Here is a 20,465-nt window from a genome sequence, read left to right on the forward strand (position 1 = left end):
GATATGGAAAAATCTTCAAGATACAATATTAAGAGAAAAATACATGTATAGCTGTATGTCTTTGTGTAGACTTGTTGGCTACCCTGAGGACTAAAGTGAGGGTATATTCATTATGTACCCATTTTATACATTATGAAGCTTCCATCATGTGTTACACTTCTGATCTATATGTGATAAGCAAATAAAATTTAATAAAAATAGAAACATTAAAAATTATTTGCGATTGCATGACATCTTTACCTCCTTAAAGAACAGGCCTAAAAACAGCCCTAGGAACACATACCACTGGACTCTGTTATACTAAAAATATAATCTAGGAAAAATTCCAGTATTTTTACGTTAAAAAGTTGATCTGAAAAATAAAGATGAAAAAATCTTTCACAAAAAGGTGAGTTTAAAAGTGTTTGGTACTTGCTGTCATTATCTTGGAAAGATCTGAAAAGCAAACTCTAGTCTTAAAAAAAGAGATTGTAAGTGTTAGTCGCTCAGTCACGTCCACCTCTTTACAACCCCATCAACTGTAGCTTGTCAGGCTCCTCTGTCCACGGGATTCTCCAGGCAAGAATACTGGAGTGTGTTGCCTTTTCCTTCTCCAGGGGACTTTCCCAACCCCGGGATCAAACCTGGGTCTCCTGCGTTGCAGGCAGACACTTTACTGTCTGAGCCACCAGGATCTATCTCTAGTCTTGAAAAACTAGCCAAAATTAATGTTTCACCTGGAGCACTTGTTCTCAATCCTCTTACAGACAGCTAGTATGCTTCCAATTACACAGTTCCTGGCATACTGTAGATGCATGGTCAATGCTGAATGCATGAATTAACTCTTGAATGTCTCATTTAGAGTCCTGTTCTAAATTGATATATTTTTAAAAGTTCTCTTTGTAAAACAACTCATCACACCAAAACGACATACTCTTAGTATTTCAGTATTAGTTCCTTTTAGTTTTTTCAAATAATAGTTTTATTCACTTTCAATTGCTACATATTTCATCAAATTCTTACAAACCATAACTTATTAACCATAGCTGACCTATTCATATTCTTATTATTGGATATTTAGCCTGAGTTGATGTACTCTCCGTTAAAATTAAAGAGTGCAAAAATGAACATTACATACAGTTTAAGTTGTTATTCTAAAGCTTGATCATGGCATAACACAATGTTAATATATATCATTAAAACAAACCAATAACAATAATTCAGCAACATCAGTAACAGTTCACTGATTTATTAGATGAACAAACATATCCATATAATCAATGAAAACTGTACGATATATAAAATAATTTAAGAAATGTTGGGAATTAGCAGCACCATCCATTATTGAAATAGCAAGAAAAACTTCACATATTTTATCCAACACGAGAAGAGGATATAACTACTTTAAGACTTATTAATGCCACTGAATGTCTGGGATGATTGAAAAGGGCATCTCTTTAGGCAAACATACCTCCTTCTACTTCAAAGATCTGGTGAGCCAATCTGATGGTTAATGTTTTAGAAAAAAATGCTACTAAATGAAATAAGAGATACTGCATAGTATTGTAATTAGGACAAGGAGACTAACACCCAGCTACTTTTGCCTGGTTCAACACTTCGGCTTCTATGAAAAACTTAGTTCTGGATTATGAAATTAGAAATAAAAAATAATTTTAAAAAGACACTAGCTGTCTCTAAGAAACATTAAGTGGGACACAGGTCACTATGAAAATACATCACTTTTCCAGTTTGCTTAATAATTTACTTTAAAAAGTTGTGTAGTTTTCATCACAAGTGACATACAAATTTCTTAATAATCATTTTTAAAAGTTTTAATGTATTTCTAAAATCTAATAGATTCTTTTTTTCTTTAAACCTTTAGCCCTGTTGTTACATTTACTGTGTATCAGAGTAAGAGACTGAGTTTGTGTGAAGGATACAAATTTACACACATTTTACAGCAACTTACACCCTAACATCTACAAAATTCACATTTATAATACAAGCAAGTACAAGGCCAGGCTAAAATTGCTGAATTCCAAAAAGTCAAACTCATACTATTTTTATTTTGTCCCCTTAAAAAAAGTTCAACGTCGGCACCAAATTCAAAAAAGCCCTCTTAAGAAGTTTGGAAAAAATTTCCAGACATATTTCAGCAAACACAAACAGTCTTTCTGTGCTGGTGAAGTAAAGGATTTCCAATTTTCTTCTGGCCCCTGAGTCTGCGTCGCATGGTGAGTTTAGCAGAGTTCTTGCGCTGGGAGGTCGTGGGGAGGCTTGCAGGCTGAGCACCACTACTGCGACTTAAACCATTCCGTCTGTGCTTCTTCATAAGAGGGCCGGAGTTGGATTCTTCTAATGTCCTTTTGAAGTTTGCCGGAGGGGTTCTTTCAACTTCTTGGGCTTTCATTTGACCTGGGGTTGATATCTTCACATTTTTTTGGTCCATGATGGTGTTTGTTGAATTGGTAGGCACCAGGCCAACGGACAGGCTATTATTCAAAGAATCATGTATCCTTAAAGTCAGGGCTTTAGTGCAATTTTCTTCCAGTGGCTCTGGATCTTTTGAGGATATGACTGCAGCCTGAACATTCCCCCGAGCTAGCTCAGTTGGGACTTCTAAATAATTCTCTGAAAAGGCATTACTACGGACAAGGGCAGGTATATGGTCCTTGGAGTTCAGCCTTGGCCATGGGTCCTCCTCCAGGGACTGAAAAACAAGAAGGTAAGACCAAGTGAGAAATAATTTATCCTAGAATTCAGCTTAACCATTGGGGAAATGAAAAGGTTTCATTAGAATAAATGACAAAACTGTTTACTTGGGGGGTTTATTTCCTACTTTCTAGACTTAATTTCTGAATATCTAGTAGTGTGGACAAGGTAAAGTGGGACATTAAAGCAATTCTGTCACAATGGAAATTCAGATTGTTGCTTTGCACCCATCTCCTGAACACTAGATGCTGTTCTGGGATTTGAGAAAATACAATATACGGGAATGTCTGGGATTTGAGAAAACAGGATATACGGGAAAGTCTGGGATTTGAGAAAATAGGATATATGGGAATGGCTAGGGCAACTTGCAAAGATACAAACGAAATCATATGGAACTTTCAGGTGCTGTTTCTTAAAAAGCTTCACAAGGAGGTACAGATGTGCACTACTTCAGGTATAGTGCCCCAAATCTAAATGTTTTCGGAATATCCTCCCATCTCCAGACAAGAACATTCTTCCTATCAAATAAGAATCTTCCATTATTTTAATAGTTTATAAAATCACTATTTTAATAACTTTTCCAAGGACAAATTTTAAGCATAAATACTTCCTCTTCCCGAAATGTGTATCATTTCCCTCAATCTTTCCTCTTTCAATCAAATCAAATTTATTAAAATATTTTCTGAAAAGCCTAAGTAAATCCTTTTGTATTTAGAATGGTAACTAAAGATATATTACTAGTCACCTTCTGATATAAAATTCCCCATGAATAAACACCTTTTGGAAAAGTGCTTTATAAAAAAGCATATTTATAAAAGTAATGTTTCCTTTAATGTTTCTAGAATTAAGAAGAAAAATGAAAACTGGAGGAATCTAAAAGCATTTCAATTTAACCATAAACATGAACACGCTTTACTAAGAAAAATAAACCAACTTTAGGTCCACTGGAGGCTAGAGATGAGAAACTCTGAAGTTCCTAACGCAGTACTGCCCCAAATAGAATACTGCTAAGCTTTTTAAAATGCTTTTATTTATTTATTTGGCTGTGCTATGTCTTAGTTGCAGCATGCAGGATGGCTGCAACATGCAAACTCTTAGCTGCAGCATGTAGGATTTAGTTCCCTGACCAGGGATTGAACCCAGGTCCCCTGCATTGGGAACCTGAAGTCTTAGCCACTGGACCATCAGGAAAGACCCTTAAGAAAAAAAAAAAAAACACACCTAAGTATATTTCTTTCTTTCTGGGGTCACTGGTTCATTTATTTATTTTACATTGCATGGTTTATTGAAAGCCCAATTCTTATCTGTTTTAACACTGACTAGATGTTGGGCAGCAATCTTATTTCGAAGTACTGGTGTTGAGCATGGATAACAGAACAGTCTCTATTCTAGAACATTCACATGTGGCTTTCAGCAATATCAACGACAACCTGTCTGTGAATTTATCCCCTCTGTATTAGGTTGATTCCAATGCCTACCCTGATCACAAGCATGTACTGACTGATCACAGAAAACTATACCTCACCAAAAGTAACTGTTGACTAAAGGTTCATCTGCTTTAATATAGAAAAAGGATTTGCAACAAGACCAGGCAGCAGATAAATTCTGTGAACAGAAGACTTCCTACTACCAAACAAACACATTACTAATTTAGGGACCAGAAAAAAAGATACTAATCAGGCCACTTATAGGAACAGAACATAACTGCTCTAGCTTGTACAACAAGGTTTAGACATTAGATGGAATTCCTTTACAAAAGAAAAACAATGGGATGATTTTAGAGTTAACACAATTTACTGGAATTTCTGTTGTGCTGTGTTCTTTTAAACTCACAAACTATTATTATTCTGATACCACAGGTGCACTGGCTTTTCTTCCCCTACTTATTCCTTTAACTTTTCCATTTCCTTCTCTTTTTATTGGCATTCTACAGGAATACACTGCATCTGTTTGTGCAGCCAACCGCTTAGACTTCTGAGACTCATCTCAGATTAATTACCACCTGTACTGCTAAGCCTTCTTATATGTTCATTAAACACATGATATTAAGAGCTTACATCCTAAAAATTCACACTTGCAAAGTTTCACTTCAGAGATCCACTTTGAGAGCTCCATATATTTACAATCCAACCGTAAACAGCTAATGACAAATTGTGCCTAGAAGGCAACTGAAACTAAGTGCTAATCCTCTGAAAGAACTCTCTTCCTCATTCCTCCTTCCTAGAGCTCTTGGTTTACTTAAAAAAACAGCTAAAGTTAGTTTTGCCCTAAAGAAAGATGGAGAAAGAAAGGTGTGCCATAGTAACATATCACTTAAACAGAAGCAGTTCTACTATCTTTGTCCCAAAACAGATGTGAGCACCGATTTAGCTGACAATTCAAACGGAAGCTGGCGTGTCTGTAGATGGCTAACCTAGTCTCAAGTGCCTAATCTAAATATGGGTAAGTCTTAAAAACTGCTCAAAATCAACCAAAATGTCATTATATTCATCTACATGCTACTAAACACAGGATTATTATCATAACAATGAAATAAATCAGAGATACTCAGGCGTAGCCATGGTTAACTAAGATAAAAGAAACAAAACAGAACACAATCTCGAGCAGAAATCTGTCTTTATTTACTTGTTGGGCCAGAGCCTACAACAGTGATTATTCTGAATGGCTCTAAATACTTTTTCATATTTAGGTGTGGCTAAATGGTTAACAAATAACCATGCCTATACAGAAGTTAGTCCATAGATAAATCTCCTAATCTTTAGTATAATTATTAGATCATTATTTTTCAGAATTTTAAAATATGTTTTAAAGGGCTTCCCTGGTGGGTCTAGTGGTTAAGAATCTGCCTGCCAATGCAGGGGACAGGGTTCCGTCCCGGTCTGGTAAGATCCCACATGCCGCAAGGCAACTAAGTCCATGAGCCAAAACTACTGAAGCCCACGTGCCTAGAGCCTGCGCTCTGCAACGAGAAGCCCACGCACCGCAACCAAGAGTACCTCCTGCCTGCTGCGACCAGAGACCAAGACCCAGGACAGCCGAAAGTCAGTCTTTAGAAAATACGCCTTAAAACTTATGCCTTGGTGTAATTTCTGTACAATTTTACTAACGCCAATCCACAGATTAACATTAAGAATGTCCTATCTTCTCTCCCCTCATTCTTACCTCCATCCTATGGCACCTCTATACTACCTACAGTTCAGTTACAAATACAAACACTTTAGGGAACACAAAAGTAATGAATACTTTCAAATACAGAAACCGGTGAACTCTAAAGTGAACATAACCTCCTTCACAACACTCAAAAGAGAATGAAGAGACTTTAAAAGATCTCAACCTGCATTATTATTCAAGAGTTTTCAAAGAAAAGAAAGTTTCCACAAGAAATTCTTTTAAGAAAATAAGCATAAAATATTAATTTGTCAATTTCTAAATGAAAAGTCCATGTAAGGAAAATTAAGTTGCCATATATATGTGAAGTAAAAGACAGGAAAGCAATAATGGAAAACTTCCAAGTACTCTATACAGGATCACAATACCCAAAATTAAATAAATTCCTTGTACTGTGTAGCTTTGATCATCTTAAAAAACTGCCTCAATACCTGACATAAAATTCCACTGTGTTTCCCATTTTAATGGTCATTCTTCTGAAAGCACATTCTCAGAAGGCCAGGTATATCACAGCAGTTATCAATATTACTAATTATTAGTAGAAAATTAGAAAAAAGTAGGGAAAAATTGAGATGAAATCAGAAGGAAGGGAAATACTATAGCATTTAACCTTATTTCTGAGCACATCTTAAATTCATTCAATATTAATATGGGTAAGAAATAGGAATGATGCTTCTTATTTATGTTAATAGACAACCAATTCTAAAGGCTGATATCCTAAGGTCCAGTTCAGCCTTGATTCTGTATCTTATTCAAACTGCTTAATATCTCAGTCTTATTATCTATAAAATGGAGTTAATTATCTGCACTATTTAGCTTCCAGGGTTATGAGGTTCAAATGAAATACCACATATGAAAGTCCACCAAAAGCTTTTAAATGCTTACAAATGTGCACAATATTGGAGGGAATCAGTATGTTCCAAGTATTGACGTTGTTAACAGTCTTCCGGGGCCACATCTAGTCACTTGTCTATTAGGTGCTCTACAGAGATCCAGCATGCAGTTTAGTACCTATGGGTACTAAATAAGAAGCACTAAATAAGAAGTACTGATAAGAAGTTACAGAACAAAATCCTATTTTATAAAGAATCTGAAAACTGTTTTCATGTAATACTAACCAGAGAAATTCCATCTATTACAACTTAAATACTAGAGAACTGTATACCTTGACTGGTGGTGTGGAAGACGGAGAAGGAGGCATCATGCAGGTTTCTTGACTGTTATAGGAAGGGCTATCAGTCAGGTTCAGATAGAGCTCATCTTCATTGGTGAAATTTCCCTGACTGTCCACTCCCGGAGAGATGCAGATTACTATGGCACTAGTATTATCTGCTCGAAGCATTCGCTGCCTCCAGCGGCCTAGTGCTCGATTCACAAGCATTTTGGCACAAGATTGTCCATGCTCACCCTGTATGTAAAACAACAAAAAAGAAGCTAACTCAGGCTTCGTTACCACTATGGTTGTACCAAATTAATACAAATTAATAATGTTCAACAAGGCCTACATAAATAAAATTTCAAACCTTCTCCACAATCCTTATAACTATGTTAAGACAGCATTGCTCTAAATTAAAAAATAAATCAATAAAATAAAGTCTTATCCTGTGGTTAAATTTCATCTGTATTTTTATCTTTTGGGGAGCAAGAAACTTGGTCTTCATTGTAACCTTACTTAAGAAAGGTTATACAGAAGTTATCTAAAAGGGGGAAGTAAACATCAAGATATTATAGATAAACAACTTTACGCCAATGAAAATGAATTTTTAAAAGTATTACAATAAATAATTCACAAATGAAATAATCATTCATGGCAAAAAAAAAAAACACAACCCACACTGCAAAGGGCCAATTTCCTCCTAAAATAAGATTCTGCAAATCAAAGACAATCCCAACATAAAAAAATGTCAAAGAAAAAAAAAAAAAGTCAAAGGACATGAACAAAATTCAGAGACAGAGAAATATAAATGGTTCTTAGCTATATATATATATATATACATATATATATATATATACTGTTGCTGTTCAGTTACTCAGACATGTCCAACTCTTTGCGACCCCATGGACTGCAGCACGCCATGCTTTCATGTCCTTCACTGTCCCCTGGAGTTTGCTCAAACTCATGTCCATAGAGTTGACAATGCCATCCAACTACCTCATCTTCTGTCAGTCCCTTTTCCTCTTGCCCTCAATCTTTCCCAGCATCAGGGTCTTTTCCAATGAGTCAGCTCTCTGCATCAGGTGGTCAAGAGCTTCAGCTTCAGCATCAGTCCTTCCAGTGAATATTGAGGGTTGATTTTCTTTAGGATTGACTAGTTTGATCTCCTTGCTGTCCAAGGGACTCTCCAGAGTTTTCTCCAGCACCACAGTTTGAAAGCATTTATTCTTCAGCACTCAGTCTTCTTTATGGTCCAACACTCACATCCATATGTGACTACTGGAAAAACCATGGCTTTGACTATATGGACCTTTCTCATCAAAGTGATGTCTCTGCTTTTTAATACACTGTGTAAGTTTTTCAGAGCTTTTCTTCCAAGCAGCAAGTATCTTTTAATTTCATGGCTGCAGTCACAGTCTGCAGTGATTTTGGAGCCCAAGAAAATAAAATCTGTCACTGTTTCAATTTTTTCCCCATTTATTTGCCAGAAAGTGACAGAACCGGATGCCACAATCTTTAGTTTTTTGAATGCTGAGTTGTAAGCCACCTTCTCCCTCTCCTCTTTTCACCTTCATCAAGAAGCTCTTTAGTTCCTCTTAACTTTCTGCCATTAGGGTAAAAGCATTATCTGAGGTGACTGGTATTTCTCCCAGCAATCTTAATTCCAGCTGTGATTCATCCAGTCCAGCATTTCACATGATGTACTCTGCATATAAGTTAAAAATAAGCAGGGTGACAATATACAGCCTTGATGTACTCCTTTCCCAATTTTGATCCAGTCTGTTGTTCCATGTCCATTTCTACCTACTGCTTCTTGACCTCCATACAGGTTTCTCAGGAGGTAGGTAAGGTTGTCTGGTATTCCCATCTTTTTAAGAATTTCCACAGTTTGTTGAGATTCACTCAGCCAAAGGCTTATACATACATACATACATACATACGTAAATGGTTAATGTCACTTACACGAAGAAAAAAGCAATACAAGTCATTATAGTATAGAGATCAAATATATACCAACAGAAACAGTAAAAAAGGAAAAAAATTAAACAATCTCATGTTATACAAATAAACGTGGCTTAGAATAAGACTAATAGCATTATGTTGTTGTTTAGTTGCTAAGTCGTGTCCAACTCTCTGCAACCACATGGACTGTAGCCCGCTAGGCTCCTCTGCCCCATGGCATTTCGAAGGCAAGACTACTGGAGTGGATGGCCACTTCTTCTCCAGGGGATCCTCCTGACCCAGCGATCAACCCTGCATCTCCTGCATTGGCAGGTGCATTCTCTACCACTGAGTCGCCAGGGAAGCCCCCAAAGCATCATACAATGGATTTATAACTGTTAAGTATCAAAGAACAGAAAAGAAAAATGATGTGCTCCAGAAAAGTTACATGTTTTAAAAGTACCTCTAGAAATAGCTGAATAATGAAAATGAGTAGAAATGTCTGAAAAAGAAATGTGCCATGAACTATAAGCAGAAAAAAATTTTACTTAATGTGATAAAATGTGTTGCAAGATTAAATATTAACATACTATAATGTATACTATATAATAATATATAATGTACTACAGTACTATACATGCTTTATTAAAATATACAAAACACATATGTCATTTAACTGTCAGCTCTACCCCTAAAGTTTATATATTCAAACTGAATAAAGAACTGGGTTTTTGTTCATTCTTTCCTTGGGAAACAGGTGATCAATTTTATTTGGGGTTATCTGATCTTGGTCATATTACAGTATTCAATACAGTAATGATGGCAAACTGCAAAAAGTCATCTCAGCTGCTTTAAAATCTTAGTATTAAGCTATCCTTGCATTCCTAAGAAAGGTATCATGTGTAATGATGTTTTAAAACATTGCCTGCCCCCCTTCTAATATGAAAAATACGTACCTCAGTTGATGAAAGGCAGAATTAATCTGTAACTCATCAATCTATCCCACCCCTAGCGTACATGCATGTTGCACCACTCGCCAAACACTAGTGCCCTGAGAATTCGCTGAAGGCCTCCACCTTTCACCTTTGTGTGCCTGTCTCCCGCCCAGCAAAGCTCCATGAAAAGGAAATCTATATCAGCCGTTTCTACTACCTTACTCTCGTTCTCCCTCAGCTCACTGATTCTGTTGACTTGAAAGTTACTCAGTCGTGTCTGACTCTTTGCTACCCCAAGGACTACACAGTCCATGGAACTCTCCAGGTCAGAATACTGACGTGGGTAGCCTTTCCCTTCTCCAGGGGATCTTCCCAACCCAGGGATCGAACCCATGTCTCCCGCATTGCAGGCAGATTCCTTACCAGCTGAGCCACACAGAAAGCCCAAGAATACTGGAGTGGGTAGCCTCTCCCTTCTCCAGCAGATCTTCCTGACCCAGGAATCAAACCAGGGTCGCCTGCATTGCAGGTGGATTCTTTACCAACTGGGCCATCAGGGAAGCCCCTGCTGACTTGGGCCGCTCCATAATACTGTGTCCTTTGCTTCCACCACACTGTCTCACTAGGTGAGGTCACAAATTGTTGTGGCTTTACTTTACTCCAGTTAACACTGAAAGTAGCATTTCCAGGCATTGCCTTTCAGTAACTGCCTACTGAAAATATCTATCCAGATGAACCAAAGGCACCTCCTATTCAACATGCCTACGTATGAACTAATCATCCCTCCTCACAAAACGATGTGCTGCTTCTTCTTCGTAACAGCTTCCAGCCATCACTAAGAAATTTGGGTGTCATACTCTCCCTTCTTAAAACCCAAGTTCTGTCAATCCTATCACTTAATGTATTTCTTTTTTGCTTGTGTGCGCGCAGCGTATACAGTCTTTTTCTTTTTCCATTGCTGCCTTAGATCAAGCTTGCAAAGATTTTCATTTGGAACGTAACAGCAGCCTCCATAGAAGCAGCCTAATAAACTCATTAAGAAAAATAAAATCAAATACACTGGCAGTAAAAATCAACATGTAAAAAGAGATGAAGACAGATCTTATAAATATGACTCTATTCATCGAAATTCACCTTCTCACGGGGATTCTTCACTAATCACTGCTGACACGTATTCTCTTTCATTGCCAACTCTGCCGGTCTAATTCTATTAAGGGGTGAGACCGTTTTCCTGCACATCCTAATAAATACAATCTTCACATCCATTATCATCTACCCTCTATTTTATATTCCATTCTGCAATGAGTATGCTTTCCAAAATGCTTTTCAATGCTCTCCACTACCTGGTTACAAACACCTAACTTCATAACAGACCATTCGAAACCTTTTTGCCTCTTGTTTTCCAATCACATCAAGTTACTTGTGAAACCTGAATGTGTTGGAGACTGTCTCTTGGACTTTACACATTCTATTCATCTGTCTGGAAAGCTTCACTCTCCTCCCTTGATTTCTTAACCTCGTAAATTCAACTCCACCTTTAAGACATGCTCAAACACGAGTCTCACCCATGAAACTTCCTTATGCAATCTTCAAGTTTCCTATCCTTTCTCTTTCAGTTCTCAACTCCTGCTCTAAATATTGTTCTATAGATGCTCTTTCAATATTCATTTAGGTGTTTATGAATAGGTTCTTCTAGCCCAATAAAACTGGCTTATGGACTCATCATAGAAATGTTTCTTTTTCTCTCATCATTAAAGAATTATAAATCCAGGGACTTCCCTGGTAGTTCCTGTGGTCAAGAATCTGCCCTGCAATGCAAGGAACGTGGGTTCAATCCCTGATCAGGGAACTAAGATCCACAAGACTAGGGATAACTAAGCCCACGCATCATAACTACCTGGCCGGCATGCCACAACTAGAGAGCCGGCAGGTTACAACCAAACCCTGACACAACCAAAAAAAAGGACTATAAACCCAACAGACATGGGAATTCTCTGGCAGTTCAGTGGCTAGGACTGCATGCTTTCACTATCAAGGATCCAGGTTCCCTGGCCAGGGAACTAAGATCCTGCAAGCTAGCACAGCCAAACAAAATAATATTTATTTTATTTAATCTTTCCTTCACATCTAACATCACTGACCAAATGCATCATGCTAGACCTGAGCTTGTAGAATTAAATAGATACATGACTCTTAGATGGCACTAGTGGTAAAGAATCTGCCTGCCAACATAGGAGATGCCAGAGATGCAGGTTGGATCCCTGGGTCAGGAAGATCCCCTGGAGTAGAAAATGGCAACCCACTCCAGTATACTTGCCTGGGAAATTCCACAAGAGGATCCTGGCAGGTTATAGTCCATGGGATCGCAAAGAGTTAGACATGACTGAGCATGTACGCATGCACTTATCATTAAAACAACTCACAATCAAACGGTACTGATAGCTATCTTCACATCCTAGTTGCAATAACATGGCAAATGCTGAGCAAGGGCCATGTTCTATTTACCTTTGTATCCAGTGTACCGAGTACCTAACATGGTAGTTGATGGAATAAATGCAGGCAATTTAATACAAGTTCTTTTATGCTGTCTCCTTAGTTAACTTCACCAATCCTCTCATCTTAGGAAAAGATCATCTTTTCCAAGGAGCTGTTGATTCCAGTTAGTTCCATGTGCTTTGGACCGTCATCTCTTATTTCTCTTACTCTGTCAATCTTTCTTGTAAAGACTATAAAACTGCTTTCAAGATCCTGTCTTTTCAAGGTAACAATGGCAATTCCCTTGTCTTGCTGAACACTCACTACATCTATTTCCAAGGCTCACAAAGTACTCTTTCATCATCACTTCAACCTGTCAGCTAATGCTCTCATCACTTCAACTGAAACTCTGCATCCTTGAAGATCACTAATATTAGAAGATCCTAACTGTAAAACCCAATACCCTGTTTTCATCCATCTGCCTCTACTTCTTTGTAGAATTTGACATTGCAGGCTACTGCTCCAAAAACACACTCTTTCCTTGCCTTCAATAACATCACACTTTCCCAAATCTCCTTGCTTTGTCATTGCTCAGAATGAAGAGATCAATTTTCAAGCAAGCCATGAAAGAAAGAAAAGAATTTTCTCACTGATGGTTGTTTCAAGGTCTGCAACTGAATAAAGCAGTACAGGTAACAGAGTTACCACATGACCCAGCAATCCATTCCCAGGTCGATGTGAGAGAACTGAGAACATGTCCACATAGAAACTTGTCCATGAATGTTAATAGCAGCGGCATTCAAAAGAGCCAAAAAATGGAAACAGTTCCAGGATCCATCATTCCCCTAATGAGCTGCAGAAATCTATACTTTACTTCTTCTCCAGCCAGGGCAAATGCAAAGACCTACTCCAGGGGAACACACTTAGTTCATATTCAAGACTCCTGACGAAAGTACCAGAACAATGCGTAGGTGATAATATTGAATTGAGTTACTTCTTACCATCAGGTATTTTTTCTCCTCTTGGTCCTGGCACATTGAGATGGCGTCTTGAGGTGGAATCATATTCCAAAGTCCATCACTTCCCAAGATAATATACTTGTGCTTCTGGGGGTCAAGAGTGTGGACACTTGTGTCTGGTTCAGGTGACACCACAAACTCACCACTGAAGAAATCATAGCTCCACAAATCACCTGGGGAGCAAGAGGCAGAAAAAGCCAGAAGTGTTATTTCCAAGAGAGTAGTATCCCATCAACAGATTAAAGAAGAAAATCTACATGTTCATCTCAAAAGATGCAGAATAGCATTGGATAACATTTGAAATCCATTCATAATTTTAAAAAAGAAAAATTCTTAGCAATAGAAATTTTAAAAGTTAACTCTCTTATTAACCTAATAAAAGCATGTCTTCTATCACCACTTTTCTTCCAGTTCTACACGAAGGATCCTTCTCAACACAGTAAGAAAATAAAAATATATCATATATATGTATTAGAAAGGAGAAAATAAAACTATCATTATTTGTAGATAATTTTATTTCTACATAGGAAATCAAAAAGAAATTAGATAAATTATCAGAACAGGAACACTTAGCGAGGTTGCTAAATACCCAATAAATAAAAGTCAGCAGTATCTCTATATAACAGCAAGAAACAGAAAATATAAAATTTTAAGCAATTCCATTTACAACAATGCAACAATGAACCAAATGCAAGGTACTGAAAAGCTTAACAAAAGGTATGCAAATCTATCATGCACAAAATTACACAATTAGATTCCAGATTATCTAAATACACAGAGAAATAAATTCTAATCAAAGATAGGAAGATCATGAAGATGTCAAGTCTTCCAAAAATAACCAATAACATCAGTGTAATTCCAACTAAAATCCCAAAAGGATTCTTGTAGAATTTGACGAACTAATTCAAAAATATATAGGAAGGAACTACTGTGTAGAACAGGGAACTCTACTCAATACTCTGCAATGATTCATATGAGAAAGAAGCAATACTCTGTAACGATCTACATGAGAAAGAAGCAATACTCTGTAATGATCCGTATGAGAAAGAAGCAATACTCGGTAATGATCTGTATGAGAAAGAATCTAAAATATCACGGATTCATTTTGCTGTACAGCAGAAACTAACATGACACTGCAAATCGACTGTATTTCAGTAAAAAATTTTAAAAATACATTTGAAAAGTAGAAAAATAAAATAAAATGTACAGGGAAGAGCAAATGGCCAAGATTAACTAAGATAACTGTGAAGAAAAGATAAAATGAGGAGAAGTTGTTCTATAAGTAGGAGTTCTAGTGGCTAACTGAAAACCTGTTAACCCCCTAGGTCAAGAAAATTTGATGTAACCCCCTACATCAAATCCGAAAGGATGAGTGCCAGTCACTTGGAAGAAAATTGCAGAGATAAAAATGAGCATTTTTATGTTTTTAACCTATCTTTGGAAGCTAAAAAGTTTTAAGCAGTCTTTGGAGATCAATAGTTCACCCTTTCAGTGAACCAATAAAAAAAGATTTCTTACATAGTTATCTTCTCCTTGATTAGCTCCACATAAAACAATGCCTGAAACTTCTGCCTTTCAGATCCACTGGATGTAGACTTCAGAATGTTCAACATAAAAAAACTTTTAGTTGACTCAGGTCATCAACAAGATCAATAAAACTGAAATAGGAAGAAAACTTATAGAAACCATCTACTCTTTTGTGATATACAAGATAACTAAGTAGGACAATATAAACTCTTCTGCCCCCTGAAACAGGAAGGAGGGGACAGAAAGGAGAAAATAAATTTCTGCCTCTTTTGTTTGTTGTCATATTCTTTGGAGAAAGACCTTAAATTAAGAGCAAAAAGTTTTTAGACAAGAGGATAAATTGCGTTTGCCGCTGCTAAGCAGGTCTGACTTTTGCTAAATAAGAGGAAGTTCTTTGTCCTCTCCTTATTCAAACTTCACCATACCTTCCCATCAGAAATACTGGCCATTTCAAATATGCTCAGAGCCCAAGGAAAGAATAGCTCGAATCAATTACTCTAATATAAAATAGCAACTCACTGCTAAACCAGCCTCTTGAAAGGGGCAATTCATTCTTCAGAGTAACAAAAGAGAACACATATGACCACTAAAAGCCAGTTATAATCCAGGCCAGCTCACAAAGACACAGTCATCTCTTTATACCAGTAAAACAAAATTCCCTGGTTGAAACTATAAAAACAAACATGGATGGAAAAAGAGTTAAGATAAATATTAAAGTAGCAATTACAGGGTTCATACGTGATGTTAAAAGCCTTAAAAAGTAGTTTTCCCCCAATATTTGGAATTAATATTGCCATTCCAAGTTAAGAACATAAATTTCCATATAGCAGAATCCCTAATATGTCTAAAACTAAAATTTAGGTTAAAAAAAAAAAAAACTGGAGCCCTTTATACAGAGTGAAGTAAGCCAGAAAGATAAACACCGATAGAGTATACTAACACATATATATGGAGTTTAAAAAGATGGTAACAATAACCCTATATGCAGGACAGAAAAAAGAGACACAGATATATAGAACAGACTTTTGGACTCTGTGGGAGAAGGCGAGGGTGGGCTGATCTGAGAGAATAGCATTGAAACAAGTATACTATCAAGTGTGAAACAGATCACCAGCCCAGGTTGGATGCCTGAGACAAGTGCTCAGGGCTGGTGCACTGGGATGACCCACAGGGATGGGATGGAGAGGGAGGTGGGAGGGGGGATCGGATGGGGAACACATGTAAATCCACGGCTGATTCATGTCAATGTATGGCAAAAACCACTACAATATTGTAAAGTAATTAGCCTCCAGCTAATAAAAATAAATGGAAAAAAAAAAAAGAAAATGTCATGCTGATTCAGAACTGTGTAATATAAAACCCATCTTCAAATTTTTCCAATTATCTCAATAACGACTCTCGTTTTTGGCCACACTGCATGTCTTGCCTGGTCAAGGATCAAACCCAGGCCCCCTCAGTAAAAGTGCTGAGTTCTAACCACTGGATCAGCAGGGAATTTCACAATAATTCTTTTTTTTAAGAAACATTTATTTATGGCTGCGCTGGGTCTCTGTCGCTGCTTTCTCTAGTTGCAGCAAGCAGGGCCTCCTCACCGCAGGGGCTCTTCCCGAGCTCTGGGGCCTCAGTGGCTGCAGCGTGTGAGCTCAGCAGTTGTGGCACACAAGCTTAGTCGCTCCCCAGCATGTGGGATCTTCCCAGACCGGGGATCGAGCCTGGGTCCCATACATTGGCAGTCAGATTCTGAACCACAGGACCAGGAAAAGTCCAACAACCCTTTTTTTAATGTCCAGGATCCACTCATGGATCATTCATTGCATTTAGCTGGCGTATTTTTAGTTGTTTTTAACCCAGAACAACTCTCTAGCTTTTGTGCTTTTTGTCATTCATGACACTGACAGATGACTGTCAAAAGTCTCCAGGCCAGCTGTTTTGCAGAATGACCCGTGATTTAGGGTTTTGCTTTCTGTTTGCTTCTTTGTGTTCTGCAAGATATAAAGGCTTGTGTTTAGGTTAAATTTGGTTTTGGCTGGAATACTACATCTTTCTCAGCTAATCACATGAGGAGGTACAGTGTCCGTCTGTCCCACTGGCATTGCCGAGTTTGATCATTCAGTTAAACTGCTGTCCCCCAGCGCTGTAAAGCTATCCCCAAGTAATCTGTAGGGTGATAATAGTTTGAGACTGTGAGAAATATCCTGTTCTTTACCAAAATATGCCAGGCGTTAGCATCCATTAATGATTCTTGCACAAATCACATGTTATTGTAATGGTTGTAAGCTGAAGACAGAACATTTATTAGCTGTCTTTCCCTATTTATGTATTCTCGGCTGCACCAGGTCGCTGCCGCACACAGGCTTTCTCTAGCTGCGGTGCCCGGGCTTCTCACTGCGGGGGCTTCTCTTGCTGCAGAGCAGAGCCTCTGGAGCCTGGGTTCAGGAGCCGTGGTGCGCAGGCTTAGGCGCTCCGCAACAAGCTGCATCTTCCCGGACCAGGGATCGAACCTGTGTCCCCTGCACCGGCAGGTGGGTTCTCAGCCACGAGACCACCAGGCAAGGCCCTCGTTATCTTGTCTAAAGAAAAGCTTTCCGTTCTTCTACTTCTTTATAATCTTTTTGTATCAGTGTGGACTTAGGGAGTCTCCTGCACTTCAGCTGGACTCTTTACACTGAGCCACCAGAGAAGTCTTCTACATGGCTTTCAGTTTAGCTGTCGCTCAGTCGTGTCTGACTCTTTGTGACCCCATGGACTGCAGCACGCTAGGCTTCCCTGTCCATCATCAACTCCTGAAGCATGTCCATCGAGCCTGTGATGCTATTCAACCATCTCATCCTCTGTTGTCCCCTTCTCCTGCCTTCAATCTTTCCCAGCATCAGGGTCTTTTCAAATGAGTCAGTCCTTCGCATAGGATGGCCAAAGTATTGGAGTTTCAGCTTCAGCATCAGTCCTTCCAATGAATATTCAGGACTGATTTCCTTTAGGATGGACTGGTTGGATCTCCTTGAAGTCCGAGGGTCTCTCAAGAGTTTTCTCCAACACCACAGTTCAAAAGCATCAATTCTTCGGCGTTCAGCTTTCTTTATAGTCCAACTCTCACATCCACACATGACTACTGGAAAAACCATAGCTTGGGCTAGACGGACTTTTGTTGGCAAAGTAATGTCTCTGTTTTTTAATGTTGTCTAGGTTGCTCATAGCTTTTCTTCCAAGGAGCAAGCGTGTTTTAATTTTATGGCTGCAGTCACCATCTGCAGTGATTTTGGAGCCCAAGAAAATGGAAGTCTCTCACTGTTTCCATTATTTCCCATGGCTTTACCTGAGATCAAATGAGTAGGAACCAGAATCGAGCTAAGTGTTTTTATCCTTGGTGTAGGGTTTGTACACCACTACACGGGCACAGGATGTTCTTCCTCTACATACTGAAGGGAGGGAGACATCATGGCAGATGCTGCTGGTTGCCTGTTCAATGGCCATTTCCCTTTTGCTCTCACTAGGGGCACTGGAATGATACCAGATGAGAACGAGGCCTTTCTTCTGGGCTCAGTGTGTTCTCTGCTCGCTCCTGAGGCACGCTGTGGCCAGCAGGATGCAGGACACCTAGAAACCCTTACCCCTTGGGAATTTCAGCATCACCTCCTCACCCTCACTCCGTGAGTGGCTTCCCACAAAGAGGTTCCCAGCGACTTCTGTCTCACCTAATCCATCCCCAAAACAACCAAAATCATCTCTTTAAAACACAGACTTAAGGCGGATGGTGGTGACGGCTGCACAACAATATAAATGTACTTAATATACTTCAACTGAACTGAACACTTAAAATGACTAAAATGGTAGATTTTGTTATAGGTCTTTTGCCATAATTAAAACACACACACACACAACCTAGCTGTTTCCCTCCCTAACTCTGCAATAGTTTACTCTTGCATAACTCCTAACCACAGCCTAGAAAAGTGCAGTATTTTCTCACTTGATCAATGCCTCTTATTCTCATACCTCTGTTCCACATACCCTATTCAGAGTCCCTTATATTCGCCAGGCCTCCTCCTATCACAGAGCTGTTCACAAATGCAGTTCTTATGCCAAGAACACATTTTCTTCCTCTATTAGCTTTTCATAATTCTTCAAAGCTCAGTTCAAACATCACTTCAGTGGCTCTCCAGTTAGGTAAAATATTCCTACTTAAAGTACAATTTGTAAGACTCACATGCAATTCCATCAGGGCGACACTAGGAGGCACCTTTGCTACATTTGCACTCAAGTAATTTTGATCAACAGGACAAATTTTGATAAGCAAACTTCTCTCCCAAAAAGCTAGAAGAAAAATGACTATTTACCATAAGAATGGTGCTAAATACTATAATTTAATTTTACTATGGGCCAATAAGAATTACCATGCAACAAGTTAAACTTTAAAAACAAAAGCTAGAACTTAATTTCTTATATTTTCCCCCCACGTGCCAGAATAAAGACAGCTAAAGTGATAATAACAAAGCATTTCTTTTAGCTTAAATATTCAAATCTAAAGGATATTATCTTTTTAATGTTATACACCTTAAACTTAATATACAGTACTGTATGTCAGTTAAATCTCAATAAAGGTATTTGAGGTGAAAATATGATAGAAAAATAAAATCAAGAGAAAAAGCAGAACTGATGTTTTCATTACTGAAACAATATCATCTCTCCCATATGACTTTTTATATGAAAAGATCCATTTATTTCCATATATTTGTTTACAAAATTATGTTAATGCAATTGTCATAGAACATTACCATAACAATTTTATTTTATCTCCTACACGGTGTTTGCACTGGTCGGTGAATCTTCCCCATAAACTGTGATCATTTCTTCCCTTTTTAAAACAACAGTAGCAAACCCTCTCTCGGGTTTCGACTCTAGCTACAGCCCCATCTCTCCTTCCCAAACTCCTAGGAAGAGTGTCTAAAACTTGTTATATCAAAATTTCCTCTTCTCGAGCTTTCTTGAACCAACTCCAGTCACAACTGGAGTTATCCAACCAAACGCTACTTTGTCAAGGTCACCAATGACTTTCACATCACCTCTCAAGTCTTTGCTTTACCTGAGCTTTCAACAGCATTTGGAATTTCTCTTAGCTTTTAGGACACTCTCCTGGGCTATCTTCTCCTTTACTGGTGGCTCTTTCTGCCCTGTCTTACCTCATTCCTCCATTCAAGCCCCGACCTCTTAACAGGAAGAGCAGCTCAGGCCTCAGTCTCTGGACCTTCCCCTCCCCTTTCCTGCCTACCCTCAATCCCTTGATTCAGCCACAAACTGATGTCTTTAGCCTAGCTCTCACTAACTGATTCAGAAGCCAAATGGATATCACCGCTTCAGTATCTGATAAGCACCTTGAAGGTACCTTATCCGAAGCTGAACTCCTGACCGCCCCCGACTAAAGCGCTCTGCTCTTTGCTCCATCGGTTAATGGCAAATCTTCCTCTCAAGTTCTTCAGTTAAAAAAAAAAAAATCATAAAAAGGACACTCCAGATTGTTGTTCCTTCTACCTGAATTCTCATGCCCCAGTCTCCCACAGG

At 38.4% G+C, this 20,465-nt stretch overlaps 1 protein-coding gene across 2 annotated transcripts in view; it reads right to left on the reverse strand.

Annotated features, from left to right (window-relative positions):
• Positions 1-937: 937 nt before the first annotated feature.
• Positions 938-20,465, reverse strand: part of PPM1D (protein phosphatase, Mg2+/Mn2+ dependent 1D) — a 55,857-nt gene continuing 36,329 nt past the window's right edge. For both annotated transcript variants that reach the window (XM_070478594.1, XM_070478593.1), the window contains exons 4-6: positions 13,368-13,558; positions 7,025-7,267; positions 938-2,689 (exon numbers count right to left, since the gene is read on the reverse strand). In XM_070478594.1, the coding sequence (XP_070334695.1) occupies positions 2,132-2,689; positions 7,025-7,267; positions 13,368-13,558 (992 nt within the window). In that variant the 3' untranslated portion in view covers positions 938-2,131. The remainder of the gene's footprint in view (positions 2,690-7,024; positions 7,268-13,367; positions 13,559-20,465) is intronic.

Source organism: Odocoileus virginianus, chromosome 17 (genome assembly GCF_023699985.2).
Source record: "Odocoileus virginianus isolate 20LAN1187 ecotype Illinois chromosome 17, Ovbor_1.2, whole genome shotgun sequence".
NCBI classification, from domain to species: Eukaryota; Metazoa; Chordata; class Mammalia; order Artiodactyla; family Cervidae; genus Odocoileus; species Odocoileus virginianus.